Source organism: Pygocentrus nattereri, chromosome 27 (genome assembly GCF_015220715.1).
Source record: "Pygocentrus nattereri isolate fPygNat1 chromosome 27, fPygNat1.pri, whole genome shotgun sequence".
Taxonomy (NCBI): Eukaryota; Metazoa; Chordata; class Actinopteri; order Characiformes; family Serrasalmidae; genus Pygocentrus; species Pygocentrus nattereri.
In genome coordinates this window covers 16,442,146-16,461,693 of record NC_051237.1, presented here as the reverse complement: position 1 = coordinate 16,461,693, position 19,548 = coordinate 16,442,146, and the positions used below count along the sequence as shown (strand labels likewise).

At 41.2% G+C, this 19,548-nt stretch overlaps 1 protein-coding gene across 1 annotated transcript; it reads right to left on the bottom strand.

Moving 5' to 3' along the window:
- Positions 1-7,561: 7,561 nt before the first annotated feature.
- ube2ia (ubiquitin-conjugating enzyme E2Ia) lies at positions 7,562-19,414 on the bottom strand. Its single transcript, XM_017707552.2, has 7 exons — positions 19,223-19,414; positions 18,155-18,253; positions 14,786-14,869; positions 14,594-14,666; positions 14,374-14,483; positions 8,691-8,770; positions 7,562-8,521 (listed from the first exon to the last, which is right to left on the bottom strand). Exons 2-7 carry the CDS (start codon positions 18,218-18,220, stop codon positions 8,461-8,463), a joined length of 474 nt encoding a protein of 157 aa, XP_017563041.1. The 5' UTR covers positions 18,221-18,253; positions 19,223-19,414; the 3' UTR covers positions 7,562-8,460.
- Positions 19,415-19,548: the final 134 nt, after the last annotated feature.

Sequence of the window (19,548 nt, the reverse complement as noted above, 5' to 3'; positions counted from 1 at the left end):
AGTAAATATGGACCATTTGTTTTCATTTTCACACGATGATGCGGGTAGCTGTTATTTCCAAATTAAGTAAAAAAATAGACAAATATGGAGATATAAGGTTTTTGTTCTGACAGTTATGAGATATAGTCAAGCACAAATTGCGTTTCCTTGATTCTCTAAGTAAAAAATTAAGTTAACACATCCTCTACAAGACACCAACCTAAATATGATTGAACATATTGGGGGGGGGGGGACAGCAAAATCTAAAATGTTTTTTTGCATAGGTTGTGCAGTAACGTGTAGAAGTGTGTTCTCTGTAGAGGATGTGTCGACTTACTTTCAGAAAATCAGCAAAACAGTGCCATTTGTGTCATTTCCAGTCGAACTGGCAATTAAGTACAGGTACAGTGTTCAAAGCTTTCTTACCATGAACAAACTGCCACTAGAAACACAGAAATCATGTTCCACTTTGATGTCGGTTCAAGTATAAAACATAGCTTAATTAATCAGTGGTGATCAGAGTTCAGAGCTGACTATCTTACTATGCAAACTGACCAGAAGGATCAGAACATAGTGTCCATTTAAATATTAATAAAATGTATTCATGTATTCAATCTGAAGGTAAACGCTGAACAGATTTAACTACAGAATGAATATGTTTTTCTATGTATGTTCACGTTTATCATGGTGTATTATTGCACATGTTGATGGAGAGAACAGCATGTTGAGTAAAAGTGGACTGAAAACCTACGGACTTTTGACGGTTTCTCTTATTTCACTTTACCAAATATTTGGTGGGTTGTGAAATGTGGGTCCAAGCATGAAAAGGTTTGGGAGCCCTGCTTTAGATGTTTACCTTATCTATACACTCACTGGCCACTTTATTAGGTGCACCAGTTCAGCTGCTTGTTAACACAAATAGCTGATCAGCCAATCACACGGCCGCAACTCACTGCATTGAGGCATGTAGGGGTGGTCAAGACAACTTGCTGAAGTGCAGACCGAGCAGCAGAACGGGGAAGAACGGGGATTTAAGGGACTTTGAACGTGGCGTGGTTGTTGGTGCCAGACGGGCTGGTCTGAGTATTTCAGAAACTGCTGATCTACTGGGATTTTCACACAGAACCATCTCTAGGGTTTACAGAGAACGGTCCGAAAAAGAGGAAATATCCAGTGAGCGGTCAGTTGTGTGGACGAAAATGCCTTGTTGATGTGAGAGGTCAGAGGAGAATGGGCAGACTGGTTCCAGATGATAGAAAGGCAACAGGAACTCAAATAACCAACCAGAATCTCTGAGGAACGTTTCCAACACCTTGTTGAAAGTCTGCCACGAAGAATTAAGAGAGTTCTGAAGGCAAAAGGGGGTCCAACCTTTTACTAGTACCTAATAAAGTGGCTGGTGAGTCTGATTCTAGGTCTGATTCCAAACTCAACTCTAACTTTAGGCCCAGTTCACGCATTGTACTATTCACACTTGGCCTTAGAGCTGTCCACTTATGATTGGATCACCCAGGACACATGTTAATGCCAAGTGTGAACAGGGCTTGGGGTGCAATTCCAGTCGCCCAAACAGCTCCCAGTAAAGTGGACTGCACAGGGTAATGTGAAATTTTAAAGATGCTGGAATTTCAAAGTGAATAGAGTGTAGTGAATGATGGTTTATCACAGAAAGTTGCTTTGTGTTTGTTTGACGCTGCAGATTATTCCGAATTATTTATCAACTGTAGCTCCCTTAACTGACATCTTAGCTTATAGTATGTAGGGAATATAGCTTAGGGACGTTGTAGAATGGAATGCAGCTCAAGTTGAATCATCAGACAATTTGCTGACAATTTGAGCAATTTAAGATAAGCTATAGGGGTCAATCAAAACAAAATGTGACGGTCCAGTGCATTCAGCTTGAGCCCCTAAACAACAATAAAGTATGTCCTGTTTTGAGCCAGGTCATCAAGTCTCAATCACCATTAGCTCTTGGACCATGACCTGTGACTCAGTGCTCCACTAGACACAGCAGGCAGGTGCCACTTTTCTCAAGGACCTCCTGAGTGACTGGAATCTGGTGACCCAAATTTGACCGGAACTCCCTCCGTTTGTGAACCTCGAGTGCTGAGTCTCTCAAACGATGAATGATGAAAACGGGCAGCTCATGCTTTAATGGAACAGGCTACTTCAGCCTTGACATGCTAATAAGCGATGAAAGCTATGAGCGGCCTGTTAGCATTATGGAGATGGACCGGGGTAACTGGTGCCACAGGCTTTCATTTATTGTTTAGCCATGTTAATGTATTTATTTTGGCTGAAGATTCCTTCATGAATATTTGGGATTGCCATGTGGTTCATAGCAGGCTCTTCAAGCTTCACAGCCCACCAGTGAACCTTTATTCTCTTTTCATATTCAAATCTGCAGAGCTTGCTTGAAAAGATCAAATAAAAATATTTGTTTTCAGATCTTTTTGCCTGATGACCCTTGAGACAGTCATACGTAAAAAGAAAGCATTAAGCATTCAGATTTTTTTTCTTTGATGATATTTTTATTAGTTAGGGCCGAGCTGCTACATTTTCAGTATTGGTAAATGGAGTTTCTACATAGCGCAAACACTGGCAAATGACTTCAATTCGAACGGGGAGGGGGGGTTAACAGCGAGTAATAGTCTGTGCTTTTCTAGTTAATTAGGTGCTCAGAGAGAACATCAAGTGTCTCAGATTCAGAAAACAGCGAAGAGGTTATATAACCTGTGAGCCTCCGTAGGGCCGAAAATGACCTCCATGTGGAAGATGTGTCCAGAAAAAAAAGAAATAAATAAAATAATTTACATCTCAGAGTGACGCACATTCTAAGTCAACATCGTCCATGCTGCAGCAGTTTGGTGAACGGCCGTAGAAGGATACTGGATGGTTTTTTTATCTGAGGAAAGCTCACAATGGCCCTCTGCTCTGTTTCCATGGGCACATCATTAGTGCACCGCCCCAGCCGGTGCAGACTGTTTGAAGTGGCTGTCTCACAGCATCTTTAAAATAACTATTCCTCTAGTTACCAGCCAGATTGTAAAGAGGGGAATTGGTGGGGGCCACAGACACAGAAATTTGTCTTGATCATAGACTTTCACTGGGTATGTTTATTAAAACCTTGCATTTGCTTATGTGCTGGTTAAGCCAACAGCCTCATGGCTGTGAGAGACGTCTGGCTTGATGGACAGCATTAGGCTTTCTCCCACAGTACAATGTGGGGGGGGGTTGTGAAATCTATGCTGTTCTGTAAATAAACTTGTCATCAGCATATCAATGACTGATTGCTCTTTGAACTCGTTGCTAATTGGCTTTGTCATGATCTGCGCGAGTTGTAAATTATACATTAAGCGGTTAAATGAAACGGGAATGCCTAAGGAAAGCTATCTGCTGTAGTCCTCAAATGAAAGTGCAGAATTTGCCCTTAGCATACCAGCACTTTTTTTAAAGACTCGAGAGATTAAACAAGCTGCATCACTACAGTGTGCAGGGCATTCGTGGCAGCACTAATGATTTAATTTGCATTGCAAAGCCATAATTTGCATTGTGCGTTAATTTTGTTTAACCTGCTGCTCAAAGACAGCAATCAGCTAGGCCCTTGAGCTTACAGTGAGGATTCCCTCGGCATGCTGCATGAATGCCTCTAAACGGAACATGGAAACCCTGCAACAGCCAAATATAAGCACTTTGTAAATTCTATTCCACGGTACATACGGATGACTATAAATATTGTTGCTTGTGTTATTCAAAGACGAGCAACGTTTTGTTGAAGGTAATCATGCCGGCTGCCTTTTACAGTTCCCACATGTGGCATAATACAGATCGAGACATTTAACTATGGCAAAAGATTTCATCAGCCTTATTACAAAGCTGCACCAAATTGCAGTCAGGAAGTGCCAGGATTGTGCCCTTTTGTTCCAGACTGGCACATGATGGTTATTGGCAATGTTTTGAAAAAAAGACTGAAATAATGAGCTGTTGTTTTTTTTTTTTTTAGTCATTTCGGGAAAAAAAAAAGGTGCCATTCTCAGTAACAAGTGACCAAAACCAATAGTGTACGTAAATCTGTTCATGCTTACCATAAACACTTCAAATTAAAGCACATTATATATATATGGATACACAGATATACAGTGCATCCGGAAAGTATTCACAGCGCTTCACTTTTTCCACATTTTGTTTTGTTACAGCCTTATTCCAAATTGAATTAAATTAATCTTTTTCCTCTAAATTCTACACAAAATACCCCATTGTGACCATGTGAAAAACGTTTTCTCGAGAGTTTTGAAAATTTATTAAAATTAAAAAACAAAGAAATCATATTTACATAAGTATTCACAGCCTTTGCTTAATACTTTGTAGAACCACCTTTGGCAGCAACTACAGCCTCAAGTCTTTTTGAATATGATGCCACAAGCTTGGCACACCTATCTTTAGGCAGTTTTGCCCATTCTTCTTTGCAGTACCTCTGAAGCTCCATCAGGTTGGATGGGAGACGTCTGTGCACAGCCATTTTCAGATCTCTCCAGAGATGTTCAATCGGATTCAAGTCTGGGCTCTGGCTGGGCCACTCCAGGACATTCACAGAGTGGTCCTGAAGCCACTGCTTTGAGATCTTGGCTGTGTGCTTCGGATCGTTGTCCTGCTGAAAAATGAACCGTCGCCCCAGTCTGAGGTCAAGAGCGCTCTGGAGCAGGTTTTTATCCAGGATGTCTCTGTACATTGCGGCATTCATCTTTCCCTCTATCCTGACTAGTCTGCCAGTTCCTGCTGCTGAGAAACATCCCCATAGCATGATGCTGCCACCACCATGCTTGACTGTAGGGATGGTATTGGCCTCGTGATGAGCAGTGCCTGGTTTCCTCCAAACATGACGCCTGGCATTCACACCAAAGAGTTCAATCTTTGTCTCATCAGACCAGAGAATTTTGTTTCTCATGGTCTGAGAGTCCTTCAGGTGCCTTTTTGCAAATTCCAGACGGGCTGCCTTGTGCCTTTTACTAAGGAGTGGCTTTCGCCTGGCCACTCTGCCATACAGGCCTGATTGGTGGATTGCTGCAGAGATGGTTGTCCTTCTGCAAGGTTCTCCTCTCTCCACGGAGGAACGCTGGAGCTCTGACAGAGTGATCATTGGGTTCTTGGTCACCTCCCTGACCAAGGCCCTTCTCCCCCGATCGCTCAATTTAGACGGCCGGCCAGCTCTAGGAAGAGTCCTGGTGGTTCCGAACTTCTTCCATTTACGAATGATGGAGGCCACTGTGCTCATTGGGACCTTCAACGCAGCAGTAATTTTTCTGTATCCTTCCCCAGATTTGTGCCTCGAGACAATTTTGTCTCGGAGGTCTACAGACAATTCCTTTGACTTCATGCTTGGTGTTTGCGCTCTGACATGCAGTCAACTGTGGGACCTTATATAGACAGGTGTGTGCCTTTCCAAATCATGTCCAATCAACCACAGGTGGACTCCATTTAAGCTGTAGAAACATCTCAAGGATGATCAGTGGAAACAGGATGCACCTGAGCTCAATTTTGAGCTTCATGGCAAAGGCTGTGAATACTTATGTAAATATGATTTCTTTGTTTTTTAATTTTAATACATTTTCAAAACTCTCGAGAAAACTTTTTTCACATGGTCACAATGGGGTATTTTGTGTAGAATTTTGAGGAAAAAGATTAATATAATTAAATTTGGAATAAGGCTGTAACAAAACAAAATGTGGAAAAAGTGAAGCGCTGTGAATACTTTCCGGATGCACTGTAGCTTCTCCAACAAAAGCAGCATGTGCACACGTATATAACAGAACAATTTCTCTAATAAAAAAGGTAGCACATACACTCTACTGCCCAAAGTATTCGCTCATCTGCCTTCACATGCATATGAACTTCAGTGACATCCCATTCTTAATCCATAGGGTTTAATATGATGTCGGCCCACCCTTTGCAGCTATAACAGCTTCAACTCTACTGGGAAGGCTTTCCACAAGGGTTAGGAGTGTTATGGGAATTTTTGACCGTTCTTCCAGAAAAACATTTGTGAGGTCAGACACTGATGTTGGACGAGAAGGCCTGGCTCACAGTCTCCGCTCTAATTCATCCCAAAGGTGTTCTATGGGTTGAGGTCAGGACTCTGCAGGCCAGTCAAGCTCTTCTACATCAAACTCGCTGATCCATGTCTTTATGGACCTGCTTTGTGCACTGGTGCGCAGTCATGTTGCCAAATGGTTCCCACAAAGTTGGGAGCATGAAATTGTCCCAAATCTCTTGGTGCTGAAGCTTTAAGAGTTCCTTTCACTGGAACTAAGGGGCCAAGCCCAACTCCTGAAAAATAACCCCACACCATAATCCCCCACCACCAAACTTTACATTTGGCACAATGCAGTTAGACAAGTACCGTTCTCCTGGCAACCGCCAAACCCAGACTCATCCATCAGATCGCTAGACGGAGAAGCAACTCATCACTCCAGAGAACACGTCTCCACTGCTCTGGAGTCCAGTGGGTGTTTTACACCACTGCATTCAGTGTTTTGCATTATGCTTAGTGATGTAAGGCTTGGATGGAGCTGCTCGGCCATGGAAACTCATTCCATGAAGCTCTCTACGCTGTTCTTGAACTGATCTGAAGGCCACATGAAGTTTGGAGGTCTATAGTGATTGACTCTGCAGGAAGTGGTCAACCTCTATGCACTATGCGCCTCAGACTCTGCTGACCACATGCTGTCATTTTACATGACTTTGTGTCCGAGTTGCTGTTGCTCCCAATCGTCATTATACCACCGACAGTTGACTGGAACATTTAGTAGTGAGGAAATTTTACGACTGGACTTCTTGCCGACGTGGCATCTCATCACGGTACCATGCTGGAATTCCCTGAGCTCCTGAGAGCGGCCCATTCTTTCACTAATGTGTGTAGAAGCAGTCTGCTTTGGATGGGTGACAATACTTTTGGCAATATAATTTATATACAGTTTTTCTAACAAAAGTTGGCACATCCACACAAACCATTTGTCTTTAAATTTTACTTTCAAATGTGATCATGAACTAAGGCATTATTTCCCAGCAAAACTGTGAAAAGTCTAATAGTTGATTTTCAAACACTTTAGTTTTAAACTAGGTTAACTTGCCCTAGGAAACCTGGCCATATAGATTTATTCTTACGTTAAAAACATCGCAAACCCAGGTGAACCCATTGATCAGCGTCCCTAACACCCCAGGTGCGCAGAAGGAAGTTAATGAGTCAAGTCTCAAGCTCCCAGTACGATACAGCCAACCTGAGATCCATTACTACTACATTGCAGCTGCAACAAATGCCATTGCTCACTATTGATAAGCAATTACTCCAAGCATTTTCCATTGACTTTCATTTTAGCTGACTGACGAAACTAGTAATGCAACTTGTTCATTACACATTCACTGAAATGAGTGCAATAAAAGGAGTTCAGTGACGAATAAACTCACTGTTCTTTCCTTTAAAAAGGAAGAAAGAGTGAATCAATTTGTATAAGGAAGAAGATTTTGTAGCACGTATATCCACAACACAAACCGGCTTTGTATAAACATTTTTATTTACTCTAAACACTTACATGAACAAAAACACCATATAAACACAAAGATTGATGCAGCGACACTAACCCGCCTTCCTGTTTTGATTCAGAGGCCTTTTTTTTCATCTTTTTTTTTTCTGCAGAACATACTTGGTTGGCCAAGGCAGCACAATGCTATCATACTGTATATTACAACATGCTGTCTACACTGCCCGAACCAGGAATGAAAAGTTCTATAGACACTAATTCAAAATCAAGAAAGTATAAAAGTATCATTTTACAGCAGTTGAAATACTGACATTTAAGTAATAGAGAGTCTTACACATTAAAACCATGGAAGAGTCTAAAGGAGGCCAGTCTGAAAGAGTGAAAATAAAAGCAAAAACAAAAGAAAAGAGAAAGAAAAGTTTAATGTTCATACCTTCTGTTTGGAATATAATTTCATTACGCTGCATGTGGATTATTTTTCAGTGACTTTTTGCAAATATGAAGTTTTGTAACAAAATATCCCCAAACTGTCCAGAACAGAAGAGCTACAGTACTGTGTTCCCTGCTCGAACACACCCAATTCACTTCATCAGCTTAGAATCAAACCCCTCATGAATCAAGCAAGCTAGAGCAGGGAAGACGTGGAACCATGTACACTTGTGACTCTCCGGGATTGGAGTGGACTACTCCAAGTGCTTGTGCCATGAATTAGCTTCAATATGGGGCAAAAAGGTGACACTCTTACCTCTTACGAAAGAAAAATCGCACCAACAGTGCTTTGTTAGATGAGTGTCACTGGACTGACAATGGCACAACACATTCAGTTTTCTTTGAACCCAGGTGGAAATTAGTGTGAAACGCATAAGGGTTAAGGAGGGGAGAGCTAAGGAGGACTGCAGGGATCTTTTCAAAACTCATTCTTTTCATCATGACAAAATCTTGAGGCTTACGAAGAAAACTTTTTGGCTTGTGCTCGGACCCTTTTTTCATATTCCACTCTGTTTTGGCTGCAATGAGGGGAAGAAAAAAAAAAAAAAAAAAAAAAAAAGTGTCAATGTGCAGTTAAAATCAGTAAACACCCATAATTAACCAGAAATCAGATTTGGAAAATCACGATTGCTTACACAAAAGATCACACTTGTAATTTCAGGTTACAACAGACGTTGACATGCTTACCAGTAAATTGTATATGCCTCAGCTTGTGCAGGGTCCTGAATATTTGGCTCATTTAGGAGTTCTTGGATTCCTAGCAAGATCTAGGGAGAGAAGGGAAAAAAAAAAAAAAAAGAAAAAAAAAAAAAAAAAAAAAAAAAATCATCAGACAAAAGGAACTAGTCGTCTTTCATGAGATCATGCTGCCCCCTTCAGGGACACAGCCTACAGAACAATTAAGATGTTACTCCTTGCTGACACCCATTAGTTGAAGAGAACAAGGTTGGACGTCAAATGCAATTACACTGAAGTTATTCAATATTGTGTACTGGGGCGGAAAAGGCAAAATCATTAAGCTTAATACCAAATAAGTAAAACGTTCTCAAATCACATTCAGTACACGCGATTCAACCATTCTCCCATCTAGTCTGCAAGAGGCTTCTGACTTTCACCAGTACCACATTGAGTCTTGAACATTCAAAACTAAGCAAGAACGACCGTTTTGTTCCGTTTTTCCATTTGGAATTTTGTTAAAGCTTAGATTTTTTCCCCCTTTTGGACAAAAACATTCATTAAAAATGGCATCATAGCCTACCAAGTAGAACTTCTGTCCAGCATACAAAACTCCTTTGGCCTTGCAGTGGCAGAGCAAGAGGTAACTTTATTCCACTTCATCAGAGAATCCCATCAACCCCCATGCATCCTTTTGCACTCTTCCCCTCAGCTGGATCTCTAATCGCTGCAGGTAGGTGTAGTTTATGGAAATGAAGGAACCATATTGAACAGATGTGGGGCGGTAAACAATCTGATGCATCGTTTCTGCTGCACATAGGCTTACAATGACACCAATACAGACTACTGATTTTATCATTTTCAGATGCATCAGTCATCCACAACAGCTGGAAAGTTGGCTCACTCAATCATACCAGCAAGCTGGCTTCCTTAGCAAGTAACCCATGAGTGCCACATGATTCACATTTTACCTTCCTGATAAACCTACACCTTGGATTTTTACACTGTTTGGAAATTTAAAAAGTTACGCAGGACCAGAAACTCAAACGAAGATTAAAACAAATCAATGAAAGCAGATACGAGAGGGGATTTCCGCAGATTTCAAATTTGGTTAAAGATAAACGACAGAATGGTTTAATTTGAAGAGTTAGTGATGGGAATGAGTCAACCACAGAAAAGCTACATCAAAAAGCCACATGATCTGAGGTCATTGACAGTTTTGAGAGGGTTTTGGCCTTTAGTTCCCAAAACAAGTAAATAATTTAAAAAAAAAAAAAAAAAAAAAAAAAGGGGTGACAAAGTTGGAGTAGAGCAGCTTTTTTAATTAACCTGAAGAGAAAGAACGCATGTTTGCAGTAACGTTTATTAAAACAACAGATGAAGTAGCATTGAAAAGAAGTCGGATTACTCAGTATCATTATTCAGCGAGTTAGACTCATTAATAGATCATTAACACAAGCTAACTGGCCATTTCTAGCTCAACAGTAATGATCAGTGAGCCAATTCATGCACAGCATATATACATAAACATATACCCCCCTTTCTCCTTTCAATAAAGGCACAGGAGGTAAGGAGACAAACTGGCTGAGGCTTCTTGGTCCTGCCACTGTAATCATCATAATGTCTCATTTCTACTGATCATCTGAGCCAATTTCAGGGGCCTTTAGGCTCACCTGTTTGTCAGAAACCAGTCATTGCAGTACAGTCTCAGTAGCCTTCCCAAGCTGACCAGGCCATTGCTTTCTACACATTATGGGCTGATGCAGAAATGTCTCATGTACATATTTGCTGATGCTAAACAAAATTAAAAGAAACAAAAACGGATCCTCCTGGTTTAAATATTACAAATAATACTTGCCTAAACTTAAGAATGCAGCAAAGCCAAGGAAATGCAGATATTTTAAAACAGCTTAACAGGCAGCAACCAACTCCTGCTCAGCTGTACGAAGCTGCTTTTTCACCCTTTTTAGAAAAACAAAAACTCTGTCTAGCCAGAGTCAAGAGTCCGAGTTGTGTTTAATTTTCATTAGCCAGTATTGTTTGGTCTGTTGCTTAGTAACAAGACTTTAAATGCAGTTTGGTCCACCTTCAACCAAAGCAGTGATCCACAGTATTCACTACTACACCACTGAGGAACAACATTATGACCGACACAGAGGACACGTCCAAAATCAGAGCCAAAAATTCATGCATCCAACTACATGATCACATGACCAGATGAATTTCTGTGTGCTATACACTTTGAGGTGACCACCAAAAAATAAACCTTTTTTTCTGTGTTCCTATGTAAACCAACCACCATGACCATGCTTAATTACTTCATTGTTAGTTATGTAAAAACCACCTAAACTGAACCACTTCTAAACTTGAACACCTTAAACCACCACTACCCTGTGACCAGGCCACAGGTCACTGTAGGGTTGCAAACAACTAATTTGACAGAAACAACTATTTGGACTTTGATTCACTACATTAACCACTTGCGTAGCTATTGGGTTTTAAATTTGGCTTGAGGTTGTTTTAGGCATTTACTAAATAAAAACGAAGACCGTATAGATGAATATCATTCAAGAATTCACCGTTTTAATGAACTTTTGGGCTAATACAGTAATAGTTAAAGCCAATATTTTTTTTCCCCTGTCAATTTTAAAAACAACTAATTTTTATTTACTCGATTAAAGGAAAATTATCAATCTAAACAATTTAAACAGTGCAGTCTGTGCTGTGTATTCTGCAGTCCGTCTAAACTCAAATCACAGGTCTTTAGTAAAACGGGTGAAGCCTGCATCTCTGTACTCTTGTAAGAGAACTAATCTCCTCTGAGAGGAGATACTCCCCGCTGATGCGCTCTGATGGAGCAGATGGGAATGTGGCAAACTTCTCCATGAACAGTTAAATTTAAACGATTGTGTGTAAATACTTCATTTCAGCAGTAACCTTTCATCCAGATGTGCTGCAAGTCCGCTGAGAACTACCTCCTCCAACCATTAGCTAGGGGAGCCAAATGTTCGTGGAGAATAGAACCGTTTGTAAATGCTCTCCTGTGTTGGCCGAATGTGAACGCACCGGCAGCCTCAACGTTAAAACGACGATGCAGCGTTCAGAACTGTAAACGTTCTCTGAAAAGTGAGAAGGGCTGCTGTGAATAATAGTTACTTGCTTCTCTGTTCAAACTTCATTAACGATTCCAGAGAGCAGCAATGTTACAGCTTGGCTCACAACATGAAGCAGGACGGGATTTAATATCAGCCAACCAGCCTGCCAGCACAACTATCGCCGTGTCCCATACCTCACACTTCTGTACTTCACATACTACACTAATGAGTGGACTACTAATGGTATATGTGCCATTTTTACACACTACAGCGTGCTAGTATGCGTGGGACACGGCGAATCTTCGTCCAGTGAGCCGCAGAGTTGCCTCTTCAGATGCGCCGTTATCTCCGCAGTGCGCAGTGATGTTGATGTTAGGAAACCAAGGCAACCACCTGGTTTTTATCCACAGACGTCACGTTTTCTCTCCAGTTCTCAGAGCTTTTTCCTTCATTCCACAGCATCTGCTCATCCAGCTCCAAAACAGCAGCATCAGAAGCCCAAGTTTTAATTATGTTTAAGCTTTCACGAAAGCACAGGGATGGACTATGTATCCACATTTTGGTTGGTGTGTCACACAGCTGTCCTCCATGCAGCGGACTGAAGTCGCATCCCTGTAGCCCAATGGTCACAAACCCTGGTCCTGCAGATCGACCTTCCTGTGGAGTGTAGTTACAAACACAATATCCCACACTTGCTCCAGCCAAGTAACTACTACAGAACTCCTTGATTGGGTGGATGTGTGTTGAGTAAGGAGGATGCAGCATTTTTGATGCAGACTGGAACTAAACTCTGCAGGAAAGCAGATCTCCAGGAGGAGGGTTGGTGACCATGCTACTTCATGATATAGCAATGCCATGTTCAGACCAAAGGCAAATCAGATGCGTATCCCAAATCAGATATTTTAAGATTACTGTCTGCACCGTTATCTAGAAGTGATCAGATTGGATTTGTCATTGCTATGGTAGCAACTGAGGCACCAGTGCAAAACATAGATGTAGCAGAGATGGAGCTGCATCATCTCACCCTCCAAACTCGCTGCCATAAGCATTCATTTTCATTCACTCTTCTTGAATTCCACCACCTCCGTCACTCTGGATTTGACCTTGCCGTTGTTCGTCACACTAAAAATCTGACGAATTGCATTTCAAACCACCTCCAAATTGGATCAAATTTTCAAAAACACTTGTGGCTTTTTTGCCGTCAAGGCTTTAAAATAAATGAATAAATAAAAATCAATATGGATATGCCAAAAATCAGATGTGGGCCGTCAGTCTGAACACAGCCCAAAACGTCCTTGGGAAAGACTCCTAACGCATCATGATTCAATTGTAAGTCGCTCCATACACATCAGCCAAATGCATTAATGTAAATCTAAAGCAAAGTCTAAAAATATAAATACATTTAGCAGAGTCCATTACAATTTACTATAGTACGAGTCCCACAAAACACTGTTCTATAGCAGTGTGCGTCAGAACACGAAAGCAATTACTCTGCCATGTGGGTTATTCACTGTACTGTTTAAAACCAGTCAGTAACTACATACAGGGAACTACATACAAGTTAGAACCAGTGTTTGTAAATCGTCCACCAAGATGCAACAAAAGATTGTCATTAAAATGTTCTACCTCTAAAATTACGCTAAGCTGTCGCAAATTACCCAACATATACATGTGCATGCATTCTGTATTAATGCACCAACATATTACAAACCCATTGTGCTGGTTACGTTACAGATGTACACAAGTTTGAATATCCATGGTCAAATTACACATTTCGGTCACTTTTAACCAACGCCATCTAGAGGGAACAAACATGGAATTCCTGCACTTTATTAAATTCAGTGAAGAGTAACGGCATTAAAACGTGCAGCAGTGAGTTCTCTGTAGAGGATGTTAACATTTCCACTTAATCAACAAAACATGGAATTTGACAAGGGCCACCCAAACTTTTGCATACAACTGTATGCATGTGACTTGTTTCTTGCTGTCCTTAGCCTACTGGTGAAGTATGAAAACTATTGCAATAATTATTACATTACTTACTGGCACGGGTGTCCTCATCTCATCCCATTTAATAAAAGCAGTCAGCAACGAGGCCACAGTGATTTTACCATGGTTACATGGGTTGACCTTCAATTAACAGCAGCCCAACATTCCTCACTAGTGTACATTCTCTGTATGCTTATTGCTTTAATGGCCTTGCGTCTCACTTCTTCTCGTCTACCAAGTTGTTGCTGAAGGTCATGCACTCAACTGCAACCAAGCAAAACTAGGCCTAGTCTTGTTTTCAATATTCACAACATGCTGTACATTGCTTGTTTTACATGGTCAGCTTCCAAGTATATGCATCAACTTAAATCAGACACCAAAGACAGAAGCCCGGTGAATGTTTTTGACTCAACTGCCCCAAGAGTTTTAAAAGGCCCCTGCAAATTTAGTTCAAGATGAGGGATGTTTATACACAGTGAAACTGTAAAGTTGCTAAGACATGTATTTTTGGATCAGTGTTTGCTTCCTTCAACAACCAGCAAGCTGCATCTGCAGCAGCTAATAATACATTATGGGTAAAATAAGAGGGAAGTCAGTTATTTTCTGCTTACTTGCTTGATTGTAATAGCCGGCCTCCAGTCTTTGTCTTCCTCTAAAATCGATAGGCACACAGTGCCAGACGGATATACATTGGGATGGAATAGTGGAGGCTCAAATTTACCTGATGAAAGCAATGGCTTTTTTAGACAAATGCAGCAATCAGAAATAATTGCTTTACTGTACAACATTGAATACAAAGTGGTAACATTGGAACATCAAGTCATAACTCACACTTTGGCGGAGAAGAAGGATAGTCATCCTTAAAGAGCATCCGCAGTTTAAACAAGCCTCCCTCCCAAGGCGTCTGAAAGAGATAAATACAGCACAGACATCACTGGATACTTCAATAAGATCAACAAGACATCAGACCAGTTCAATTTATCAAGTTAAACACACAGCTGTGTCAGTGTGAGAGATTCTCACCCCTTTTTTTCCAGGGATAGCACACTCCCAATTCATCAGGTTCATCGTTCCATCAGGGTTTTTGGTCGGCACAGCTACGAAACCCTGCCAAAAAAAAAAAAAAGTGTTAACCTCAACATCCTGAGATGGATAGGCCACATATAGAGGGGAGGAAACACTTGCCAGACCTTCCTAACCTCTCTGGTCAGGAGCATCACCCACAGACGCATGCAATGACAAAGACTGAAGAAACTGGAGTAATAATATTTAAATGTTCTTCAAAGAAAACCAAGTCCAGATGTAAACAAGGGGTGTACAAAACAAATGTACAATTCTGTGCATGGTAACGTAATTCTTTTGCATTTATGGTGAGAAAGAAAAACACTTGCTTTTTATTTTTGGACTGGTCCATCTCAAACTCTGTTGAAAATGCTCACAGTTCAGCTGGAGTGTCTTCATTGCATTCACTAAGACCTAAATGTTCACCCCCACGGCTTCAGTCATTGCCTTATTAAGGAACCTTCCACAATAAAGTGGAAACAATGTGGGTGGGAGTATTAACACCACCTGCATATATAGGGGCATACAGTCTTTATGATAGACAACTAAATGCTGGTCCTGCAATTCCATTTCTAGGGGGAATTACGATTAAGGTATGTTGCATTTAAATTTATCTGCAAAAAAACAAGTAATAAAGTACAGGTCTTAAGCTTTTACTCTTGTGGTTGTAAACAGTCAGCAGCAGTCATTTCAGGTCATGATAAAGTAAGAAAGCAGCAGTGAGCTCTACACTAGTCAGTGTGGACAGTTACTGAAACTTTGATACGATCACTCTGCAAAAGAGGGGATTGATGGAAAAATGACATCAGACTTACAACGATACCAAAAAAAAAAAGCACATTAAAAGGCATTTGCTTAGCGCTTTTGGAAAGTGTAGAGCTGGGCAATATGACAGTTTAACATCATGACAAGTTACATCAATACACTTATAAGCTTGGATCACGGACATCAGCACTATAAGCATCATAGGTTTGGCCTATTTAACCAGCTTTAGTGCAGTACAGCTTTGTGAAATAAAATCCTTGAATTTACAGTTTGATTTTTTTGTATAATTTTTCTTGCCTTATCAAACCTCAGAAAAAACTAAATGCTGTTATTCGGGGTGCGCGACATGGCAAAACTACATGACTTCAAGATATTTTCACAACACAATATGCATCAATAATTAGCTTTTCTTTCTTCAAACCTATAAAACTGCACTCCAGATATAATCAAACAAGACTAACTACGCTCACTTTATAATGAATCATGTTACTAGTGAGTAAGTAAACGGTCATTAAAAAAAAAATCAGTTCATTTCCTCAACAATACATTGCCCACCACTGGCCATGCCATATGCTATAGATACATATTACCCCAACTTTCATTTTTAATTATTTTACAGAACATACTGACAACTAATGTCGCTCTGTTTATCATTAGCCTCAGATAATGTATTCTGATATTACTTAATATTATTTATTATTAATATTAGGCACATCATGGAAAAGTGAGTGATGCATGTATAAAACAAGTTATAAATAAATAAATAAACAAATAAATAAAAATGCCACACATTCACTCACATGGGAACCAAACTGAGAAAACAGCCCAAACTGAATTGTTTTTCTGATGTCACACAATCACATTAAATACACCTGCCTATTCAGCCTTTAGCAGTTTAGCTCTGCACACTGCATGTAAACAAGCTCTGTTCTGATCACAGTGTTGTCCAAACGGCAGGGGGCTAAAAATATTTTGGTTTAATGAAAGAACATGAAAAGAGCTTATGTCCAGGAATTGTGGAGCATCTCTATTGGTCCAGTCAACCTGAAATTTCACACTAGAAGGCAGTCGCTGAGCTCAAATTACACGGAAAACTCTGTTTGGACGGCTACAATAAAGCACAGTAGCAAACAGGCTACTGGATTTGAAAGCAAGGCTAGAAAAAGAATCATGTACGAGTATTATGACTGCCGTTGGTACATAAAACCTGAGTTCAAGTTTCTTGAAGCCACCTGCAGATCTTTCATAGGGCCATATCTTATTTTACATTTGAGGTCCACTTACGACAGCTATGGTTATTTTTCACACTCTGGTCCAAACTCTTCCCAACCCATTAGGTTGTAACAGGCCAACTGTTCTTGGGCCGGTTTAGGTTTTTTTTTTTTTAACTTCGTATTTCCAAAATGGTAACTTTACAGGAGGAGAAAAAAAAAAAACCTACTGTAGTTTTAATGCAAGTCAGTGGAACCAGACGTCTTTCCAAGTCATTTTGAGCTGTTTCTTTTGGTCCATTCATCATGAAATTTACACACAATGTAAAGAACAGGTCATTTGAAATTGTCAAAGACTGAAAAATGACAAAAATGGAGATATGAGGTTTTCTTCTGACAGCAGCGGTGTGTGTGTATATATATGCAGCTTCGGTTGTAAAACATTATACACAAATCATTCGGTTCATAGTTCGAGAATACTTTTGAAACTGTGGCACTATTTTGTCTGTTCCAGTTCACCAGCTGTCAAAAAAAGTGACCACGTATTGCAAAATTCTTGTATTTTTATGCTCCATTTTTTTGCCATATCTTCCCCCTTTAATATTAAGATAAATGGGGAGGGACAAATTTGGATTTCCACGACACTGAACCTTTAATTTCACACTACAGTCCTTCAATGGGAACTCATTTTCTTCTTCCATAATTCAGTGGCAGTAAACGGAAAGTCACTCAAAGTGGGTTAATGAGAAACACTAGAAGTAGCAACATACTGATTTCTTTACAGCGGTGGTGACAGGAACCAGACGTCATAATGACGATGTAAACAGCCTTTTTATTTACAGCCCAAAACCACTAGTACACATACCTGCACCGGCGTTATGTGAAGAGAAGGCTTCTCTGAGGTCTATCTTCCCTCAACACTAAGAGTCTAAAAACCACTTTAAAAGTTTATTTAAAACGTTCCGGGCCACAGAAAATGATCACAGGGGAACATGTCAGACATCATACAGCAACCAGTTTGAGTAAATGAACATGACTTTATAAGGGAGATTGAAGGGTCATTAGACTGCTCTCGAGTCCGATTCCCATCACCACCACTGTGAACAATTCAACCACTCATCTTCTCTGGAACAGAGCATTTCACATTAAAATCACTCCGGATGACTTTACGCTGCAGTTTTGAAAGTTTGGTGGAAATGCTCTTTAACACTGAATGAACCAGAAACATCAGCAGATGGGAATACACACGTGTGTGTGCTAGACATGGAACAGCTGTGTGTGGAAAACGTTCGGTGCCCTGCAACTTACCATGAGAAAATTCACAGTAACAGATTTAAAAGCCCCTCATACTTACAAATGGATGATCTTTCCGCCAAGCCTTTCGTTCTTGTGCGAGGCGACTTAACGCTATACCAGACATGACTTATGGTTCCTTAAAATGATGGAGGCAAACCTGGGAAGAACGTGAGAGTGAGAGGGATGGAGACAGCACACACGAACAAAGTAGTTAAGAACACACTTAACTGCTATTTTAAGTTTTTGGCAGAACATAAAACTAATTGAAGTAACTAGAAAATCCAGACTTAAAATGGCTCCAGTAGCCCAGGCCAGTGAGCCCAGGCCAGTGAGCCCAGGCCAGTGAGCCCAGGCCAGTGAGCCCAGGCCAGTGAGCCCAGGCCAGTGAGTTATCAGTCAACACCAATGGCTGGACCGCCAGTCTGCACTGAATTAGCCTAACAGCACATGAAGTACAACAAAAACAGAGCTCAAATAAACAAAACTGTAAAGCTGCACAGCTCAGAGAAAAGCGAAGCCTTCACCATCATCTGGCGCAAAAAGCCAGAGCTGAAGCCTTCACCATCATCTGGCGCTAAAGCCAGAGCTGAAGCCTTCACCATCATCTGGCGCTAAAGCCAGAGCTGATGCCTTCACCATCATCTGGCGCTAAAGCCAGAGCTGATGCCTTCACCATCATCTGGCGCTAAAGCCAGAGCTGATGCCTTCACCATCATCTGGCGCTAAAGCCAGAACTGAAGCCTTCACCATCATCTGGCGCTAAAGCCAGAGCTGATGCCTTCACCTTCATCTGGCGCTAAAGCCAGAGCTGAAGCCTTCACCATCATCTGGCGCTAAAGCCAAGGCGAGGAATCTCCCTGCGCACTTCTTCTCTTTTCGATGGCACCTGGCTGAAATACCGCTTCACACCCTAACGTGAAGCTCCGAGTGGCCTAGCAAGAGCGGAGTTTACTCGGGAAAGAGCCGCTTGGCGCGTTTATATCGCAGACGAGCTCATGCAGCCACACGGCTAGCACTAGCCGCGGCTAACAGGCGAGCTAGCGGCACTGCAGGGCGAACAAAACAGCGCCGCGCGGCTCCGCACGGCGGGGCTGGCTTTCGCGCTCAGCTTCGCTTTCACACTCACCCTTGATTAATTAAAACACGACGCAGTTTGCTCCGCTAGTGTGCGGCTGTTTGGGGGGCTAACGGGGCTCAAACTCGAAACAAATCTCCTCGCTACGCAGCAGCCGGACGGCGAAGTTTCCCTCCTATAAAAACAGTGAATCAGTAGGACCGCTGAGGAGAGCGCCGAGTGCCTGATTAAAAAGCAGGCCGCGTCTCAACGTGGATTTGATTTATTTGTCTTCATGGAGAACAGCTGCTGGAAATCAGCAGTCAAAGTAAATTTTTGCATAACGCAAAAAATGGAACCACTCAAAAGGGAAATCCTCAGATTTTTAATTAATTAAG

What these genes read in the sequence shown, in the direction of transcription:
- ube2ia (XM_017707552.2), bottom strand. Translation starts at nt 18,220, where the DNA reads ATGTCTGGTATAGCGTTAAGTCGCCTCGCACAAGAACGAAAGGCTTGG. An exon ending in GGCGGAAAGATCATCCATTT is followed by an intron (nt 14,870 to 18,154) that starts GTAAGTATGAGG and finishes TTTTTTTGGCAG; the next exon opens with GGTTTCGTAGCTGTGCCGAC. An exon ending in CGGCTATTACAATCAAGCAA is followed by an intron (nt 8,771 to 14,373) that starts GTAAGCAGAAAA and finishes TTCTCTCCCTAG; the next exon opens with ATCTTGCTAGGAATCCAAGA.